General features: G+C 45.1%; 1 protein-coding gene across 4 annotated transcripts in view; it reads right to left on the bottom strand.

Annotated features, from left to right (window-relative positions):
- The window catches only part of SAMD4A (sterile alpha motif domain containing 4A), a 119,428-nt gene that overhangs the window by 20,164 nt on the left and 76,818 nt on the right, over positions 1 to 22,446 (bottom strand). For 3 of the 4 annotated variants that reach the window (XM_063948383.1, XM_063948382.1, XM_063948385.1), the window contains 3 exons: positions 11,835 to 12,095; positions 4,599 to 4,708; positions 2,184 to 2,270 (listed from right to left, as the gene is read on the bottom strand). In XM_063948383.1, coding sequence (XP_063804453.1) covers positions 2,184 to 2,270; positions 4,599 to 4,708; positions 11,835 to 12,095 — 458 coding nt within the window. The remainder of the gene's footprint in view (positions 1 to 2,183; positions 2,271 to 4,598; positions 4,709 to 11,834; positions 12,096 to 22,446) is intronic. The other variant, XM_063948384.1, reaches the window with a different exon arrangement.

Below are 22,446 nucleotides of genomic sequence, written 5' to 3'. Positions count from 1 at the left end.
AAGCCAAACTTTGATATTTTACTGTGTATGCTGGCGGGTGGAGAGTTGGAAGTAAGTCGGGAAAATGTTGCTCTAAACAAGTGCGCACAGAAAAAAACAACAACTTGCGATGTAACTGCCGATATGCATGCTCCTGGCTTATATGAGGAGATCAGGGTAGAAGCGCCATCTCTTGGGGTAGATGCGCACCTCCAAACACCCAGCAGCCAGGAATACAGCACATCAGTCCAGGGTTTTCGTGCAATCTAGCTGTAGCTAGTTTTATTGTGCAGTATAAAAACAAAACATAAAAATTAAATACTAGCCCGTCTGGCCACTAACTAAACATAATAGATTCCCTCTCTCAGAGTGGTAGGTCCTAATGGCCCTACCACAAACACAGACATGTACTTACAGTCAGTAAATCACAGTGTCTCATAACAGGCCTGCTGCCCGTTTCTCCAGGTAGTGAGACCCCGAGCCAAGCCCTGACACACTTATATCAGGTGCGGGCAGTAATTATCCTGGTCTCAGTCTGAAGGCCTAAAGATCCAAAATGTGTTTTATAGGTGGCGCCCTTTCTTCTCTCACACCCATACCCCCAGGACCCCTTATCCGGCTTTTACTTAAAGCCCAAACTCTACTCAAGTCTGTTTAGCAGAAACAGACATTTCCTGGGGGTTTAAATCACATAGGTCAAAAACCTGGGATAAACAGATCCCCCATTTATCACTTTACCAGTGCTTCTATCACACTTGTTATTAGTCAACACAGTTAGTGTGCACTTGCGCTAGCCCCAAGCTAGGTGCAAACATTACGCATCCAAACAGGCGAATCTTCACTTTGGTCCAGCTCTGCATGGCCCACAGTTTCCCTACGCGATAACACCTTCTAACAAACCAGTTCCACCTTTTCATTCGGAAGCTTAGAGGAGATCACAATGCATAGTGCTTTGACCTTATCTGCGCGCTCTCATTCCAAGAGCGTGATATAAGAATCATTGAAGATGCATTCCGCAAACTGGCGCAAGATGACCTCTGTCTACACAAGCCCCTACACTGTAAAATGTAATTTTATTTTGTTGGTTTCTTTTTAAACTATCCTAGAAAGGATTCAGTATGATATCCCGTCTGATGGGATGCTGACATAGTACCGTTCCCCACCTCTCCCCTACCCCCTAATCCTCCGTTTCTGCAGCCTAACCCTAACCTCCTCCCGATGACGCCGAACCCTAAAGCACCCTCCCTGCTGCCTAACTCTAACCCGGGTGTGGTTCATCAAATCGACAGTATCTAGGTTGACAATGTTTAGGTCGACCACTATAGGTCGACAGTCACCAGGTCGACATGGATGGAAGGTCGACAGGGTTTCTATGTCGACATGTGTTAGGTCGACAGGTCTAAAGGTCGACATGAGGATTTTTTTTTTTTTGTGTCGTTTTCTTCGTAGAGTGAACGGGATCCCAAATTAGTGCAACGCTTCGCTCGCCATGCTTCGGGCATGGTGCCTTCGCTCCGCTACCGCTTCGCTCGGCACAGATTACCATTCCATTTGTAGTCCACGTGGATCGTTAAGTATGAAAAAATTCAAAAAAAGAAAAAAAAAATGTGAAAAACTCATGTCGACCTTTAGACCTAGCACATGTCGACCTAGAAACCCTGTCGACCTTCCATCCATGTCGACCTAGTGACTGTCGACCTATAGTGGTCGACCTAAACATTGTCGACCTAGACAGTGTCGATCTTCAGACCGGATCCCCTCTAACCCCCCCCACGGACCTGACCTGCCTGCTATACTTATGGTCAGGATGCTGGCGGAATTCAGCGTAGGTTTCCTGACACTTTCAGGATCCCGGCAGCCTGCGTCTTGACCGCATCGCCCTAGAAGGAGTCTTTTTTTTTTTTTTTTTTTTTTTTGTATTTATCATATCACGACAATCATCAAAATCGTGCAAGAAAAATGAAGGCAGCTTACAGTAACGGACGTTTTGTTTTTCATACGGAGTCAGATCCAATACACGTGAAATTGATTAAACAAAAAGGACAAATTGAAAATAAACAGTGCTTCACTTTTAGTCCTATAGTAAAACACGGGAGGGAAGATGGGTAATTATTTATTGTTGAGATACATGTTCATCATCGCGACACAATTACTGGAAGACATTAGGACGGCAGTTCCGGATACCTAGTACGAAGGCGACTTACCCTTTCTAGTGATTTCAGCAGAACGTGCCTCTCCTTCAATTTCTGGATGCTGATCACGATTTTGTGACGTGCACCTTTGGTGACATTCTACAGTAAGACAACACGGAAGCCGTTACTTACGCAGGTGACAGACGCCTGGCCGCGGTTAATTTTAATATACAACTTTAGTTATTTCATTTTGGCAAAACAGGGAAATCACGCATTTTGTGAGCTGAAACAATATTGGCGAGTACCGACATCGTGCCTCGTGCCTCAGGGAGGTAAATCAACAGACTGCATTCTTTGCAAACATTATTTCAGCTCATAAAATAAAAGGCAATGTGTATGGCCAATCGTCGTCACTATTTATTTATTTAGCCCAGATGTTGTTACGCAGGGAGTTCCTACACTAGGAGAGGATTACACAATTCCTATTGCGGTATAATGTGTCAGTCAAACTCCGCAAGTGAGGAAGACAACAAGGCCTAATGGCCCTCATTCCGAGTTGTTCGCTCGCTGCTAATTTTAGCAGAATTGCTAATAGGCTAAAATCCGGCAGTTCTGCGCATGCGTATGCACAGCAGGGCGCACGCGCTAAGCAATTTTACACAAAACTATGCTATTTTACTCACGGGCAAACAAAGCTTTTCAGTCGCTCTGCTGATCCTAGTGTGATTGACAGGAAGTGGGTGTTTATGGGCGGAAACTGTCCGTTTTCAGGGAGTGTGCTAAAAAACGCAGGTGTGCCAGGTAAAAACGCAGGAGTGGCTGGAGAAATGGAGCAGTGGCTGGTCGGACGCTGGACGTGTTTGTGACGTCAAACCAGGAACTAAACAGACTGAGGTGATCGCAATCTAGGAGTAGGTCTGGAGCTACTCAGAAATTGCAAGGAAATACTTAATAGCAGAATTGCTAATCTTTCGTTAGCAATTCTGATATGCTAAGATACACTCCCAGAGGGCGGCGGCTTTGTGTTTGCATTTCTGCTAAAAGTAGCTAGTGAGCGAACAACTCAGAATGAGGGCCAACGTACGGGGTTTTCAACAAGGAAAAATAAGAAAAAAGAAGAAGAAGAAGAAAAAAGAAGAATGAATAAGAATTGTATTAATAAGAATAAGAATTGTATTAATAATAAACAGTCTCTAGCAATAATATTACATTTAAATAAAGCCAAGCAATGTGACATTGTACAAGAAACCATCCTACACACCCCTGTGATGACACAACTGACCCATTTTCCATTTATTTTTATTATTTTAAGGAAACGTTTGATATTACCTAGCCCTTCAGTTCCAAGAGATCACCTGACATCCAGTAAAATGATCTTTCCTCTTCTTCTGAATACTTTAGCATACTTTAGCATTGCTTTCAGATAGAGTAACTCTTGGGGAATGTGTTGCTGCAAAGTTTATAGAAGGGGAATGTATTGCTACAGAGTGCAGATGGAGGAGAACATGTTGCTACTGTACATAGTACTAATGAAGGGGTAATGTGCTGCTACACTGCGCTGGTGGAAGGGAATGTGCTGCTACAGTGCGCTGGTAGAGGGGAATGTTCCACTACATATTGCTGATGGAGGGGTCATGCGTTGCTACATGGCGCTAATGGAGGGGTCATGTTGTTGCTATTAGTGCTGATGGAGGGGTCATGTGTTGCTACATAGCGCTGATGGAGGGGTCATGTTTTGCTACATAGCGCTGATGGAGGGGTCATGTGTTGCTACATAGCGCTGATGGAGGGGTCATGTGTTGCTACATAGCACTGATGGAGGGGAATATGCTGCTACATAGTACTGATGGAGGACTCGTGTTGCTACATAGCGCTGATGGAGGGGTCATGTGTTGCTACATAGCGCTGATGGAGGGGTCATGTGTTGCTACATAGCGCTGATGGAGGGGTCATGTGTTGCTACATAGCGCTGATGGAGGGGTCATGTGTTGCTACATAGTGCTGATGGAGGGGTCATGTGTTGCTACATAGCGCTGATGGAGGACTCGTGTTGCTACATAGCACTGATGGAGGGGTCATGTGTTGCTACATAGTGCTGATGGAGGGGTCATATGTTGCTACACAGCGCTGATGGAGGGGTCATGTGTTGCTACATAGCGCTGATGGAGGACTCGTGTTGCTACATAGCGCTGATGGAGGGGTCATGTGTTGCTACGTATAAGACTTGTAACATATTATCCAGCATATCAAAATCTTTTAAACTTATGGTTTTATATACCAAGAAAATTTAACTTTTTCTTAACAAAGTACAGTAAGTAACAAAATAGTGACACAGTAACAACCACTATATAAAGTTTCCGCATTTGCAGATCCACCACGTAACGGCCTCCATGCAATGCGATAAATGAAAACCAATTTCTTATTTCTACAGTAAAGAAGACAAAACAAACCCCCACAACAAAGACCACACAATGCCGCAACTCTTACCTGCGCCTCTAGTTGACACTCATTAAGGGACATCATCTCGTCGTAAGTCATCTGGGAGAACAGAGCGGCGTACTTGTGCAAGCGGAGACTCTTTAGCCACGCAGGTACATCTGTAACGACAAGTGTTGCGGCGTTCTCATTAGTCTGCAGCTCGCGGAACAATAACGCCATTGATGGCGCACTGGGCTAGAAACACGTATTTATCTTTAAAAATAAAGTAATTCCTCATAGGTCCAATTATTCCAACATACATCACAGGAGTTTTGATACAACTTCTTTGCTATAGAAAGTGCAACATTTGTATATACACAATGTAATATTTAGGGTATGCAGACAAGGAGATGTTTTACGTACAACGGGGGTAATTCCAAGTTGATCGCAGCAGGAAATTTTTTAGCAGTTGGGCAAAACCATGTGCACTGCAGGGGGGGGGGGGGCAGAAATAACATTTGCAGAGAGAGTTAGATATGGGTGGGTTATTTTGTTTCTGTGCAGGGTAAATACTGGCTGCTTTATTTTTACACTGCAATTTAGATTGCAGATTGAACTCACCACACCCAAATCTATCTTTCTCTGCACCTTATATCTGCCCCCCCTGCACTGCACATGGTTTTGCCCAACTGCTAAAAAATTTCCTGCTGCGATCAACTTGGAATTACCCCCAATGTCTATTCTCATCCATGCCGGTTTATAAGCTAGCAGCCGGGTGGTGCACATCTACAAGGGGTGCAGGAATTTTGTTTCAAAAGCCTCTCTTTAAAATTAAATGTGCAGCCCCCCGTATACAGCTCATACCGGGCCTGATGCAGAGATGGAGGTAACTGGTCATTTATTGTGTACACGGAAAAAGCGCGTATATTTCCCGCAGGCAGAGTTGTAGTCAACGGGGATGTGTCCGCAGCTTTGTACGTCCTTGGTTTACTGCTAGTCATCATCATCAGTTCTGCGTTACATCTACTAGATGCCTCCAAACAGACGTATCTTAGCTTAGGTCTAGCCGTGCGTCGCCCACAAGCAATTAAAATGCATACAACTCTACATTGGCCATAAAATGTGCACCCATTGCTGCACAAATAGCACAAGCCCCAGTACGCATAATGGATACTGGAAAAAAAATCCACAAAATTGACTAGAACAGTAAATTAAATCTTCTTTACTTAAATCATCCATTTACGCCAATAAAGGCTGACCTACTAATTTCCAAAATAACAACAATTTGGACAATAATAAATAAAAAAAAAATATTATTTATACACACACACACACACACACACACACGAACAGGTGTATGTAAAAAAATCGCCTAAAAATGGATGATAAGTGCCTCAACGTGCACAAACGTAGTTTTCAATGAAAACTATTAAACTATTTATAAAGTGGATATAGTGTGTTTAGAAAGTGTTGACTTAAGATAATTAATTCTAAACAAGTATTTACTAGACAAGGTACCATAACACAAACTAAAATAAATAAAATAGAATATAAAATACATTAAAAATACAAGGAATATTTTGTTTACTTCTGTAGGTGTTAATGCGCGTATTTCAATAATAGAGAAATTCCAATATATGTCTATATCATATCTATAGCTGTATACACTTAATAAACCAAAAGGACAAAAAAAAAAAAATCTATTAAAAAAACAAACCAAAACCAAAACAAAAAACTTCCCACATTCTTGATTTCGCTGAACACTTTACTGGTCAGAGTGGCCCAGAATGGGCCATTCATCGATCCTCCCATTAAACTCTCTGGAGGAGATGAATTGCCTGTATCTCACGTGAGGAGCTTATACCCCGCCATTGCGTATCTGAAGGAGATCGCTGCTCTAGATACAGAAAGCGCAGCATGCCCAAAGGCTGTCACTTCAAGGTCAACTTCATATTTCAAAACGTTACTACGAGCCGACTCTTAACCCATACTTGCCTACGCTCCCTCATTCTGCAGGAGACTCCCTGAAATAGTAGCGATCTCCCTGACTCCCTGAATAGACCAGAAATCTCCCCGATTGCACCTTTCCCCCATTGTGCAGCTGTTACATTCCTGGGTGGAAAAAATAAATCACAGATACATACATTCAGATGGGCTCATCAGCGCCACTTACCTGCATTGGTTATAAGGCACAATGATCCCTATGGCTACATGCATTTTACATTAGGTTTCTCGTGGCCACTTACAGTATATGGATCCTCTTGTAAAACACAATACACAAGCAAATCCTGAACAATATCAGAGTCTTTTCTTAAACAAGTAGATCTTACTAACGCTGGGGCTCATTTACATTTGGATGTAAGTCATGTTCATGACACGCCTCTCCGATGTAGCAGTACGCGCCCGCGCTGATAGGTGTCACTTTCACATCTCCCTGACAGGCTTTTTCAGAAGTAGGCAGGTATGTCTTAACCTAATAATTTTGCAAACAGAACAGCCCCGACTGCAAATAACAATGAACTAACACTAGTATTAGTAACAGTTTCAGTGGGATGGATCCAGACACAAATAGCCAATCAGTAGCGGCTGCCTATCAACAGCGTTATCAGTGCGTATGTTACCGCCAAGGGTTGCCCACCCACAAGAGACACTCCTCCTGACAGGCGCATACGTGTCTTTGTTGTGTCCGCATGAGGAACTCATTTGCGCTAGGATGCCCTTGCTGTACTCTGCCAACGCTTGCACCCCCGATCCGCCCCGAAAAAAACAAACCCCGTTTCAGTAACCACAAGGACCCCAACACAGTTTCACCAGGTGCAAGGACCCCACACAGTTTCACCAGGCGTAAGGACCCCACACAGTTTCACCAGGCGTAAGGACCCTACACAGTTTCACCAGGCGTAAGGACCCTACACAGTTTCACCAGGTGCAAGGACCCCACACAGTTTCACCAGGCGTAAGGACCCCACACAGTTTCATCAGGCGTAAGGACCCCACACAGTTTCACCAGGCGTAAGGACCCTACACAGTTTCACCAGGCGTAAGGACCCTACACAGTTTCACCAGGCGTAAGGACCCTACACAGTTTCACCAGGTGCAAGGACCCCACACAGTTTCACCAGGCGTAAGGACCCCACACAGTTTCACCAGGCGTAAGGACCCCACACAGTTTCACCAGGCGTAAGGACCCCACACAGTTTCACCAGGCGTAAGGACCCTACACAGTTTCACCAGGCGTAAGGACCCTACACAGTTTCACCAGGCGTAAGGACCCTACACAGTTTCACCAGGTGCAAGGACCCCACACAGTTTCACCAGGCGTAAGGACCCCACACAGTTTCATCAGGCGTAAGGACCCCACACAGTTTCACCAGGCGTAAGGACCCCACACAGTTTCACCAGGCGTAAGGACCCTACACAGTTTCACCAGGCGTAAGGACCCCACACAGTTTCACCAGGCGTAACACAGTTTCACCAGGCGTAAGGACCCCACACAGTTTCACCAGGCGTAAGGACCCCACACAGTTTCACCAGGCGTAAGGACCCCACACAGTTTCACCAGGCGTAAGGACCCCACACAGTTTCACCAGGCATAAGGACCCCACACAGTTTCACCAGGCGCAAGGACCCCACACAGTTTCACCAGGCGTAAGGATCCCACACAACATCACCAGGCGTAAGGACCCCACACAGTTTCACCAGGCGTGAGGACCCCACACGTTTTCACCAAGTGTAAGGACCCCACACTTTCACTAAGGCAGTTTAAGACAAAATACAACTAAATATATGTACAAACAGAGTCAGCTCTGCAGTTTGTGCCTATATGACACACTAACTCCTACAGTATATCAGAAACAATAAGTGTATACAACAGGAGCAATGTTAACACACGTACTCGTACACTTCTACAAATAATATTGGTATAAATAGCACAAACTGTGAGTTACGGAGGCATCACATATAACCGGCAATTTCGGATGTCACAGTTTCTGGTGACTGAAATAGATCAAGAAGGAGACAGAGGTCTGGTTAGGGGGCGATTTGCTGCATTGTAGGTGTCTATTAGAGGTGTAATATTTTGGGCTTTGGAGAACTATGCTCTGATTGCAGAACCATATGCGGGAACGGTTTCCCTTTGTAAATATGTCACAATAATTCAGTTATAATGTTCCATTTTCTAGTAAGAAACAAATCACCACCACAATACAGTATCTACCTGTGTAAATATCAAGCTAGCCGGCCTTGGATTTCTAGATCCATAACAGACGGACACAGGTTTAAATTTTTTTTTTATAATAAATAAATAAAATTTAAGGGCATAAAACTTCAAAAAGTATTGAAAACGGAAACCGTCATCTGCCCAGTAAGTACTTCCTGCGATGCGCATAGCTAAAACAAAAATCGCTTTAGAAAAAAATAATAATATTTATATATATATATATATATATATATATATATATATATATATATATATATATACAAAATAGAGAATTCAGCACTCACCATAGCAAGCTCACTTGTCCTCACAACATCAATAAATAAATGATGGGGGTTTAGTTGGTGGATTGGCCAATGCACGGAAGCCTGCATACCGATTTTCAAGGTACCCCACCTTCATGCAGGTCCTACACTATCACAAAGCCTAAAGAATTAAAACCTGGCAACTGTATCACATATAATATAACTGCAAATATGCCCACTAGGTTTAATGTATGCCTGTCACATATCTAGTGGCTTTTAAAAGGCATACTAGTCACCTGACACAGCCGATAAATTACTAAACAGCAGCTGACACAGGTTTAGAACAATTAAGATTACACAGGGGTGCATGAAAAGGCCTGTGACCATGGTTAATAAGAGTTAACCAAAGATTAACCCCAAAATATACAAACAAATATAGAAAACCACAGCACTCGCCACCCCAGAAGCGGTGCTGTGGTTTTCTATATTTGTTTCTATATTTGTTTGTATATTTTGGGGTTAATCTTTGGTTAACTCTTATTAACCATGGTCACAGGCCTTTTCATGCACCCCTGTGTAATCTTAATTGTTCTAAACCTGTGTCAGCTGCTGTTTAGTAATTTATCGGCTGTGTCAGGTGACTAGTATGCCTTTTAAAAGCCACTAGATATGTGGCAGGCATACATTAAACCTAGTGGGCATATTTGCAGTTATATTATATGTGATACAGTTGCCAGGTTTTAATTCTTTAGGCTTTGTGATAGTGTAGGACCTGCATGAAGGTGGGGTACCTTGAAAATCGGTATGCAGGCTTCCGTGCATTGGCCAATCCACCAACTAAACCCCCATCATTTATTTATTGATGTTGTGAGGACAAGTGAGCTTGCTATGGTGAGTGCTGAATTCTCTATTTTGTATGTATTTGGGTAGGTGGCCATGGGCTGCATGCACCCCAGCCTATGAGTGGTGAGTGCAGACACTGCACCCCGCTTCTGGGGTGGCGAGTGCTGTGGTTTTCTATATTTGTTTGTATATATATATATATATATATATATATATATATATATATATATATATATATATATATATATAACCACGACAGCACTCAAAGCCTATGTATATAAAGCAAAAAATTGTGGTGCAAGGCAGCAATAAATATAAAACACTCACTTCTCCAGCGATGCAGAAAAAGTAGACAAGCCAGCACTCACGTGTAGATGAAAGAAAAGCAGGATTTATTCTTTAACCAAATGGCATGGTGAAGTACAGCAAATACAGCCCGACAGCTGTTTCAACCGACTGGTGCCATTTGAGGCTTATATTTCATGTTCTGACAACAGTGCGGTTAGCCCCTGAGGAAGATCAGTCGGTCGAAACAGCTGTCGGGCTGTGTTTGCTGTACTTCACCATGCCGTTTGGTTAAGGAATAAATCCTGCTTTTCTTTCATCTACACGTGAGTGCTGGCTTGTCTACTTTTTCTGTATCGCTGGATAAGTGAGTGTTTTATATATATATATATATATATATATATATATATATATATATATATATATATATATATATATATATATATAAAAATTAACCCCCACACCAAGGTCTAATCAGGTTTCTTTCACATCAGAAAGATTCAGAGTGGAACCTTTTAAAACCAAAATCTAAAAAATTACACGCTGAACTTATGTGGTTTTGTGTGAACGAAGAGTAAAAACACAACAATAATCGGACAATACCCGCCAACCCCAGGACACGGCTCAGGATCACTGACATTTGCACTATGAATTACAAGAATGTGACTAAACCGGATTTACTTTCTAAGCATTACTTCTCAGCATCTCTTACAGACGTCCAGCACCACAATAACAAGCTTACAAACACTGTGAGCTTACAATGACATATATCCGAGAAAGTGAAGTAAAAGTGAAGAAGCAACAACAAAAAATACAAAAAATAAACCCTAAAAATAATAATAAATTATAAAAAAAAAAAAAACTTCTGTAATGGAACTGCCGCACCCGACCTCATCCACTAACAGTTATGTGCTTCGCTGGCAGCAGTTTGGCATTTTTGCTTTTCGATTTCACTCCTAAAAAGCTTTTTTGTATATTTTTGCCCTCCTCCGGTTATCAGCTCCTCTCCAAAAAAAATAAGGTATAAAAATTATATGCGCGTAGCAAAAGATTTAAGATTATAAGGAGATTCCTCCAGGTTTATAGAATGGGTTGCGTTTAGCATCCCGATGGATGGGCAATGTTGAGATTCCGGTGTCGGTCATGTGACCGCCGGCATTCCAACGCCCGGTAGCATCGGGGTAACTGTTAGGGTTAGGGCCTGGAGGTGGGGGGGGAACGCCCTAGATGCCACCCACAGAGGGTTAGGGTAGTAGAAATACTTACTCCCTCCGACACCAGGATCTTCAGTGTCGGGATGCCGGTGTAAGTCATGTGACTACCAGCATCCCTACGACCGGTATTTCATACCAAACCGGTGACAAAGAAAATAAAAAGACGTACGTCTGTGCAAGGTAAATACCGAAAAAAAAACTGGAAGTTGGGTTGCGGGCTTACATATTTGGGAAAGAAAAGAAAAAGTGTAGGTGGGACCTCCAAATGATGATTGAAAGAATAATAATAATAATAATTATTATTATTATTATTATTTTTTGATATATGGAATAATCTGCAAGTGAAACTGCCCACATTTTTGTTTGATGCATAACTATTCAGTGGTGATGGAGAATTAAAGCGTAAGGTTCAAATCCATGCCTACATTTTGGCAAATGTTCCACATGAAGGCCAACACAACGTGATGCAAAAACTCTTCCCAATGGGCCGCATTTTGCTCACCTTTCATACCGCTACCTTCATCTTGGAATGTGTTACGTGCAGACGCGTCTTCTAAGTGCTCGCTCCCACCACTTCCTGACGAGGCTACACTGCTTTGTGGAGATAGGGGGGCGTGGTCGGACGGGACACCCTGGGATCCTCTGGCTCTTAAGTCTTCATGAGACATCCACCCGTGTCCTAGTGGCTGGTTTGGCACATTCATGGGCGGGGTAAGGGACACGGATCGTTTCAAAGGGCTGTGGTGGGTCTGGCCTGAGAGAACTGAAACATAAATAAAAAAAGCAGAATTGAAGGTTATTTTTTTTTTTTTTTGAAGCCCTGAAAAAGCTGTAGAAAAATATAAAAAGGCTATAAAAAATAAAAAAAAAGGTATTACAGCACTAAGCTAAGGTTGCTGGTGCACAGAGGAACCCTTTTTGGTAAGCCCACTGGACAGTGAGATCGTTATGCAATTTGGCCAGTCAGGGGGTCACAGCTGCACTAACCGGCAGAGGAACATTCTCCAACCCCCTCAGATTATGACGCCTCAACCTTTGGACTAGAGTTCACGGCTATACGGGTTTCTCCACATCACAGGATCTGCTTGTTCAGATTCTCATCTACTGGGATGCGGCCACATGTGATCCGTTTGAGCCAACAACTCTACCAACTAAGATCATGCAGCTTAAGAGAGATTTCTTTATTGCGATCATGTGATAATTATTATTATTATTATTATTATTATTATTATTATTATTTTTTTGGATGGCAAATTAACTATTTTGCATGTTGGCCTAATCTTGACTCTGCAAACCATGGACCCCAGTTCCATTAAGGGTCTGGCGATGGGTCTGGTTCCTCATGGTTTAGACGTTGCTCACTGCAAACTGCCACATGTCTGAAGCCCAACTAACATATCAAAATAACTATTTAGAGAGGAGAATTTACCATCATTAGAATAATCTTCACTTATTATATGCAGAACAATATAACGAAAGGAGGCCAATGGGCCAACCCAACACCTAGCTCACGCTTTCACATGTATGGCTAGATGGACAACAGTGCTCTCAGGGTCTGGGCTTGACGCCGTACCGAAGACGCAGTTTACGCTATTAAAGAGCAGAGATGGGTTTTGTTTTTTAGAATTGCTAAAAATAAAAAAGTTTGTCATTTTGCGGAGAGAACGTTACCTCTTTGTAGGGTACAAATTATCTTGCGGAATGTGGATGGAATTTGTTATCTTAACTAAATAACATCTTTAAAGTTAAATATCTCTCAGCTGTGGACAGAGGAGATCATTTTTGTTTCTACGCTCCACATAAAACAAAAGGGACTGTAACCTCCACATAAGATGTAGGTAACTTGGGGGTTGCAGCTTAGCTGTTCCATCAGGCTTCTAGCCCTCTCCAGATTTATCCACAGCCCAACACAGACCAATGCCTTGCCATCCTCCCCCCTCCCCCGCCCACACCACCACCGTCTTGCCCAAGGACTATCACACATCAGTAAGATTTATAAGGGGGTTCTGGGAAGGAACAAAGCGACTGTGTGTATGAAAGGGAACACAATGGAACTTTACTTAATGGTTTTACAAGCAGACTCACTGACCCCTGGAGTGCAGTCCTATATCAATAATATATATAGATTTTCCATCAGATGAGCAATTACTCCGTAAAAGGTAAAATGTGTCGCTTTTGGGGACCAGTCACCTACAGATAGAAGATGCTGCCTGAATAATGGGCATGTACAGTAACAGTTCAACTTTACCTGGTGACATCACTAAGGCAAGAGGGGCTGCTGCCTCATTGGTTAGTGCCGTCACTAGTTCCAAGAAACGCACAGGCAGCCATTTTGTAGTAGCTTATACGGTGTGCAGGTGACAGAGCACTTCAAATGCTCAGCTCTTTTAGTCAGAGCCGTAGAGAGCCACACCCACGCCCCGGTACTGGCATGGGGGTGTGGCCTAAAAGGGAAATGTCCATACCCCCTAAAAATAAACGTGCTGCATAGTGGGGGACAAACAAATCAAGGGGGAAAGGGGGGGCACCTTTTTCCTACCTTGCTTGCTCCGGGAAGCGGGTCCCCCCTACTTGGCTGGCATAGTCTTCCCAGTGATGTTTGGGAAGATGGCGTCTATGCAGCGCCATCTTCCCGAAGAGGTCGCTGGGAAGAGGTCACTGGTCGTGGTGGAGGGGCCTGCTTCCCGGATGAAGGTAATATACTCTTCTGCAGATAATATAAGGAATAAAAAAAAGGATACTGGATCATGGAGGCACCTGTTTTGGCGATTTTTAGCACTGCGCATGTCAAGTAACCAAGCACATACATGCACGGTCCATTCCGAGGCGCACACATCGCCACTTGCGGCCGAGTGGACGTTAACAGCGCCTTCACATCACTGTCATGTAGATGGAACTGCGGAATCTGCAGAGATGAACGTACGCAGAGATCCCTCGCATCACGTATAGGGCAGGTGCCAGTGCGTGCCGATAATGACAAGTGATATTTGCACAGCACATATATAGGGGGCGGTGCGGCAACTCGCCATATGACCAAATAGCCACATTCAGTTCCGAGCACGCAGTGAGTCTAATGGTGGCCGGCGTGCAGTTCTGAATCCGCCACTGAATGCATATAACTTACCATTAATATATCATTAAAACAAGATTAAAATCAAAACCTATTTCTTCAAACTTTGTATATATTGAAAATATGGGATGTATCGGGATCCCTATGGTCAGAACCCCCGACAGTGGCATCCCGACGCGCAGAATCCCGACACGTGCTAGGTAAGTATTCTGTGGTGTGTGCCAACATGCAGTATGGGGCTTATTCTGAGCCAAACACACTGGTGGGCGCTTCTCCGTATGTCCAACGCATTCTACTGACTCTCATAGGCCAACGATGTGGATAGAAGCATCTGCCTCAGGCTAACCTATAATATATATATATATATATATATATATATATATATATATATATATATATATATATATATATAATGTCAGAACACACCAACAACAAGAAACAAAAGGATCTGCGCCCTCATTGGCGTTCATGAATAGGGAACTTCAAAAGGTGCTTCAGTCTCTACGGCACTAAGGGGTTTATTTACTAAGTGAGAGAGGGATAAAGTACCAATTAGGTTACAGGTTGTGAATGAAAAATGACAGGAGCTGTTTGGTTGGTGGTTTTATCTCTCCACTTTGTCACTCTCCAAAGCTTAGTAAATAGAGCCCTAAGACCCCTAAAGTCCTTGGAGAGAGATAAAGTATCGGTCAATCAGATCCTACCTGCCATGTTACGGCGACAGTTAGGAGCTGGGTGGCTGGTACTTTATCTCCGTCCACTTTACCTCTCTCCAAGGCTCAGTACATAGGGGTCTCTCAGCAAAGCACTGTTGTACTGCAATGCTTGGTAGTGAAGAGGTGCGTTGTGCGTGCGCGCTGGAGTTTGGGGACATATTTGTAACGATCTGTAGAAAATGAGGCTAGAGAAATGCAGGAGATGTAATTACCAAGCTCTATAAGCGGAGCTCTCAGCTCTGTCGGGTACGGCGGGTCAGAGCAGCGAGAAAGACGGCTGTCTGCTCCATGAATAATACAAGCCGGGATCCAGCTTTTCCCCGGCAGGATTTGCTGTGGTCTCTGAGGGGCTCTTTACAATAACTAAGAGTGACACTTTAATAGACTGCTCCTAATCGTACCACAGAAAGTCAGAGAGTAGCAGCCGCTTGTGGGCCAGGTCTCCTGTTAATGGGTGCCCAATTCCTCACTGCCTGGCGAGACATGCTTCATGTGGCCGGGGTAACCGGAGACACCGGAATTGTGATCCGCGTCACAATACAGCCATTATTAGGTCATCCCTAACCCCAAGGCGGACATCCGTATTTCATTTATTTATTACTAGTTCTTTATATAGCGCACACATATTCCGCAGCGCCTTACAGAAAATATTTGCCCATTCACCTCAGCCCCCGCACCAGTGGAGCTTACACTCTAGATTCCCTATCACATGTACACACACACACTAGGGTTATCTTTTTTTTTTTCCAGCGGACCATTAACCTACCAGTATGTGTTGGGAGTGAGGGAGGAAACCCCACGCAAAACACAGGGAGAACATACAAACCCCACACAGTTAGAGCGTGGCAGGACTCAAAATTCAAGACTTCAGTGATGTTAGGTTGTAATGATAACCACTACGCCAACCACACTGCCCTGAGTTTCATCTATTCTATATATAGGATGCTAGTGGACGATACATTATCAGCTATAGGTGGGTCTATAGGGATCTGGTCTCTAGGTCGACAGTAACTAAAATCGACAGTAACTAGGTCGACAGGTCAACATGAGTTTTCCACAATTTTTTTTCTTTGTTTGACCTTTCTCATACTTAACGATCCACGCGGACTACGATTGGGAATAGTAACTTGCCCCAAAGCATGGCGAGAGAAGCGAGCCATGCAAGGGGACACGGTGAACTAACTGGGGTTCCCGGTCACTGTACGGAGAAAACGACACCAAAACCCCCCCATAAAAAACTCGTCGACCTTTTGACCTGTCAACCTAGACCATGTCGACCTAGAGACCCTGTTGACCTGGTTACCGTCGACCAATAGTGGTCAACCTTGCACACCACACCCGGGTCTATAGGTAAGGCTGTGGAGAGCCTTGTGAATTATCTCAAAATTAAAATACATTTAAAACACTGTATATAAAACAATAACACCAGGAAGGCGAGGCGAGTCTCTACCCAATGAGTGACCCTGCGGCCCTGTGTGCCCCAGCGCAGCCTGGAATGGGCGACTCAATACCGCAACATGTCCATTAACCGTGGTAACCGGGTGACTCTATGGAAGGAAATGCACCACCACGGATGCCAAGCTGCACCAACTGCATCGGCAAGTCTGCAGAATCGGTTTTCAAACATTTTGTGTGGATCATGCTTCACTCGTCACCGTCTATACCCCAGCGTATATACTCCAGTGTCCCCTAGTGGATGAAGGAGAAAAAGGGATTGTGGCCTTGTCTAATATCAATGAAGGCAAATTGACAGTCCATCCTTTATCAGATTAAAAACGAAGCTGAAAGTGCCTGGTTACAACGGACGCTGAAAACGGAGCGGTCCGATAAATATCAGGATAAAATGTGTAAGGAGCCAGTGATCCCTCCGCTGCGTGTTGGGTACAGGCCCACTTGAAGCTTGCAGTAACGCTCTGTGTCGCCTCTCTCTGGGTCAACACATAGAATTTATAGAAGGCTGAACTGGAGGACTTGAGTCTATTTTCCACCCGGCTAGCTGGGAAAGTCTGAGGGCACAAAGACCCCCTTATGCTGTTCTCTTAGCACGCTTATCAGTGTATTCCAATACGAAGCATCCTGGTTGTCATGGAAACTGCCGATTTCAGCCTGAGAGCATTATGGCGATTCCCATCCGTATCCTCCGTACGTTCAATGACGGGGTTCCTGAGGAAACAAGTCGTCCTTATTCGGCCCCTGACGAAAATAACCACCACCCAACGTGTCAGTAAACGTTGTCTAAATATTAAAGATATCTGACCATGCACCAATACCTCTCAATACGCTACCGGTCAGATATGTAATATGGAGAGGTCTGTGCTTCAGTTACATAAAGACGAGTACTGTCCCGATTTAAGCGCTCATTTATCGAGTGATAACACTGATTGCGTATGATAAATGGTGCTCCCACTTTTAGAGAGTTATGTGGGGTGATGCAACTTGGGGTTGCATCACCCCACGTAAAAAATTGCTATTTTTGGGGTCAGGAAGAGAAGAGAAAAACATCTCCCGGCTGGTTCAGGTACAGATGAGAAAGATGAGATAACACAGCTGTTGCGATCTCATTCATCTTGCAACGTATGAAGTAATAGACTCTTATTATATTGCTGTAATGCAAATCTGCCTAGCGGTCAGTCATCCACTGCCTGTTTATATAGAGAAGCTCAGCCACCCTTACAAGGCATCCTGCTGCACAAGGGGGTAATTACAGTACTCCATGTATATTATTTAGCTCGATAGTTAGAGTTTCATGTCAAATGATGACTTTACGTCCCCTTTCAGGGGGGTTTGTGTGTTCACAGGACACCTACGTATGTACACGTCTTTCAGCATCAGCTTTTGCAAACATCGCTTTCGAATTCTAATATCCTTCTGTGCTTTTCAGTCTTATACTTACATAATCAGGCACAACCGTTTCAGTTCCTTGCCCAGGACTACGACACAGAGCAGCCTCTCTTATATTCTGCTACTGATACTTCCAGCATGGAGCGCACAACAGAGCTGCGTTGTATCTAACAGTCTGCCTGATTTCATGAAGTCATGGATGAAAGACACAGAAAAAACTCATCTAAAAGACAAAGCACCAGCCCATACGTTAAAAAGTCATCTGAAAGTGGAAATCTCTTTTAGGAGAGTTCTATTAAGCTGACCAAGTATTCATTTGTCATAGGGGGCAGATTATGGATCCGTTTCTATGGTGTTTACAGGAGACCATAAACCGTAAAACACTTTAATGCCACTCATATTTCTGCTATTATGGCAGAGCTAGCAGGAAAATACAAAGAGCGGTTACAAATGCCAGCAAACAACACAAGCACAAACCAACTGGGCAGGGTGCAGAAAAATCAATTGAACAATCCAATATGGTCATCGATGTGCAATAAATGTGGTTCCAAGCTTCTTAATTAAATCTACCCATGAAATATGTATTCAGACATACAGCCACGGCGGAGCAGGTTACATTCGGTAGCGGAGAGGCTACAGCCGTGCAAGTGCTCGATGGAAACCTCTATTTACGATACCGCTCTATCCTTTATTTTCAACTCTGTACAGTTCACTGAATTTAAAAGCGGGTCTTTAATGCCAGAGCGAAAACAGCATCAGTCATTCCCAAATCCTCGCGCTGAAGCTCATCGTGCGACAAGCTTTTCAGTACCGGCTATATAGAACATTCTCGTACCATTATCCTGCTGCCCATTAATTTATGTCAGCTAGTATTACACATCTCAAACTGTAATAGATGGCTGCAGCATTAATGCCATCTACAGGCTATTAGAGGTGTCGTGCCATCCCCAGCTAGTAACAGTACAAGACATCTGCGCTTACATTTTGTTTAATTGGTAGAGACCAAATAAAGAAATAAAAGAGACATTGATTGTTTCTGTTAAATATCCTCTATCAACTAGTATACCTATAATACAGGTTTACTGATCCCTGCTGGTGACCTCCGTCCACTAGACACTCCGTATCAACTGTGCACCACCATGGCATCCCCAGCTGGAGGAGAATAGCCCCCCACTAGACACTCCGTATCAACTGTGCACCACCATGGCTTCCCCAGCTGTAGAAGAATAGCCGCCCACTAGACACTCCGTATCAACTGTGCACCACCATGGCGTCCCCAGCTGCAGGAGAATAGCCGCCCACTAGACACTCCGTATCAACTGTGCACCACCATGGCTTCCCCAGCTGGAGAAGAATAGCCGCCCACCAGACACTCCGTATCAACTGTGCACCACCATAGCGTCCCCAGCTAGAGAAGAATAGCCGCCCACTAGACACTCTGTATCAACTGTGCACCACCATGGCTTCCCCAGCTGCAGGAGAATAGCTGCCCACTAGACACTCAGTATCAACTGTGCACCACCATGGCGTCCCCAGCAGGAGGAGAATAGCCGCCCACTAGACACTCCGTATTAACTGTGCACCACGTCGTCCCCAGCTGAAGGAGAATAGCCGCCCACTAGACACTCAGTATTAACTGTGCACCACCATGGCTTCCCCAGCTGGAGAAGAATAGCCGCCCACCAGACACTCCGTATCAACTGTGCACCACCATAGCGTTCCCCAGCTAGAGAAGAATAGCCGCCCACTAGACACTCAGTATCAACTGTGCACCACCATGGCTTCCCCAGCTGCAGGAGAATAGCTGCCCACTAGACACTCAGTATCAACTGTGCACCACCATGTTGTCCCCAGCTGGAGGAGAATAGCCGTCCACTAGACACTCAGTATCAACTGTGCACCACCATGGCGTCCCCAGCTGACGAATAGCCGCTGCAGCCGTTGCCAGAACCAGACTCCTTGAACATTACCTGGGACTGCTTACATCTGGCGGGTGTGGCTGCTGCAGCACCTCTTTGCTGGTGACTGAGGTTGGTTCCCACCGATCACATACTTTGGATTAAGGACTGCAGGATATAAAGGGATAGTGTCATCTCAGGCTGCCATACTGTACCTGCAGGCAACATGGATACAGCAGGTAGGTATAGGGGCACTGTGGCGGCCTGGCAGATCAGGTGTGGGGCTTATACTGGATCTATTTTGCCTTTATAAATGCTGGAAGGAACAATTAAAGCTTTCTGGGCTAAGAGTTGACGGTGGCCGCCCAGCATGAGCCTGCAAATGTTGGACTGCTGTGTTATAACTGCGTCATACAGCCTGTGCATCTGCTAGGAAGCGGTGACATTATTGAGGCACAACCCATTAACCATGCAGCACAATGTATATTCATGAGACGCTTCTTCCCAGGGAATTAATAGGCTATAGACTCATTAATATTACTTCAGCTGACAAAATGACTGTACGCGAGATCTCCAGTGTAAGTGGCGTTCCACTCTAAGTGACTGTCACAGTGAGATTACACAGCACGCCCTGGCTGTCCTGACTGCGGCACCCAGCTAAATCACTGCCAGAGCCTCCTCTCCCTCTCTCAGCAACCGCGCGTTTCCCAAGGAGCGGTAAATTAATTCACTTGGAGATGTGCAAAGCATCTGAAAAAGGTCACCACATCTGGGTAAGTAAGTGGCTGCAACAGCTTAGCAACACAAGATATCAGGGGCTAAGAAATCACTCAGCGAGCACACAGACAACTACACAACGGGCCGGCAATCCCAGTGTGTGTGTAGAGAGTGTGACCTGTCCTGACTGATATCAGAATGGATTCCACTTGTAAGCCGATCACTGGCCGTGCTAAGCACTGTACCCAATATAAAGCCGCACACTGTCCTGCCCTCTATGGTGTAAATATAAGAGCTGCGAGTCAGCCAGATGTACCAGTCATTCAAAAAGCAAAACCAGTAACCCTATGGCTCTATACAGTCATATAGAGCTGCGCAATGCCTGACCCCTTATGGTGCTATAGAGTAAGCTCCATACAGAGCCGCACACCATCTGCCACCTATGGCTCCACATAATCATCCCCAAAACAGAGCCACACACCGTCTGCCACCTATGGCTCCACATAATCATCCCCAAAACAGAGCCACACACCGTCTGCCACCTATGGCTCCACATAATCATACCCTATACAGAGCCGCACACCGTCTGCCACCTATGGCTCCACATAATCATCCCCTATACAGAGCCACGCACCGCCTGCCACCTATGGCTCCACATAATCATCCCCTATACAGAGCCGCACACCGCCTGCCACCTATGGCTCCACATAATCATCCCCTATACAGAGCCGCACACAGTCTGCCACCTATGGCTCCACATAATCATCCCCTATACAGAGCCACGCACCGCCTGCCACCTATGGCTCCACATAATCATCCCCAAAACAGAGCCGCACACCGTCTGCCACCTATGGCTCCACATAATCATCCCCTATACAGAGCCGCACACCGTCTGCCACCTATGGCTCCACATAATCATCCCCTATACAGAGCCACGCACCGCCTGCCATCTATGGCTCCACATAATCATCCCCTATACAGAGCCACGCACCGCCTGCCACCTATGGCTCCACATAATCATCCCCTATACAGAGCCGCACACCGTCTGCCACCTATGGATCCACATAATCATCCCCTATACAGAGCCACGCACCGCCTGCCATCTATGGCTCCACATAATCATCCCCTATACAGAGCCACGCACCGCCTGCCACCTATGGCTCCACATAATCATCCCCTATACAGAGCCACGCACCGCCTGCCACCTATGGCTCCACATAATCATCCCCTATACAGAGCCGCACACCGCCTGCCACCTATGGCTCCACATAATCATCCCCTATACAGAGCCGCACACAGTCTGCCACCTATGGCTCCACATAATCATCCCCTATACAGAGCCACGCACCGCCTGCCACCTATGGCTCCACATAATCATCCCCTATACAGAGCAACACACACCGTCTGCCACCTATGGCTCCACATAATCATCCCCTATACAGAGCCACGCACCGCCTGCCACCTATGGCTCCACATAATCATCCCCAAAACAGAGCCGCACACCGTCTGCCACCTATGGCTCCACATAATCATCCCCTATACAGAGCCGCACACCGTCTGCCACCTATGGCTCCACATAATCATCCCCTATACAGAGCCACGCACCGCCTGCCACCTATGGCTCCACATAATCATCCCCTATACAGAGCCGCACACCGTCTGCCACCTATGGATCTACATAATCATCCCCTATACAGAACCACGCACCGCCTGCCATCTATGGCTCCACATAATCATCCCCTATACAGAGCCACGCACCGCCTGCCACCTATGGCTCCACATAATCATCCCCTATACAGAGCCACGCACCGCCTGCCACCTATGGCTCCACATAATCATCCCCTATACAGAGCCACGCACCGCCTGCCACCT

The sequence above is a fragment of the Pseudophryne corroboree genome, chromosome 12 (genome assembly GCF_028390025.1).
Source record: "Pseudophryne corroboree isolate aPseCor3 chromosome 12, aPseCor3.hap2, whole genome shotgun sequence".
In the NCBI taxonomy this organism is placed as follows: Eukaryota; Metazoa; Chordata; class Amphibia; order Anura; family Myobatrachidae; genus Pseudophryne; species Pseudophryne corroboree.
This window is presented reverse-complemented; position numbering and strand designations above follow the sequence as displayed.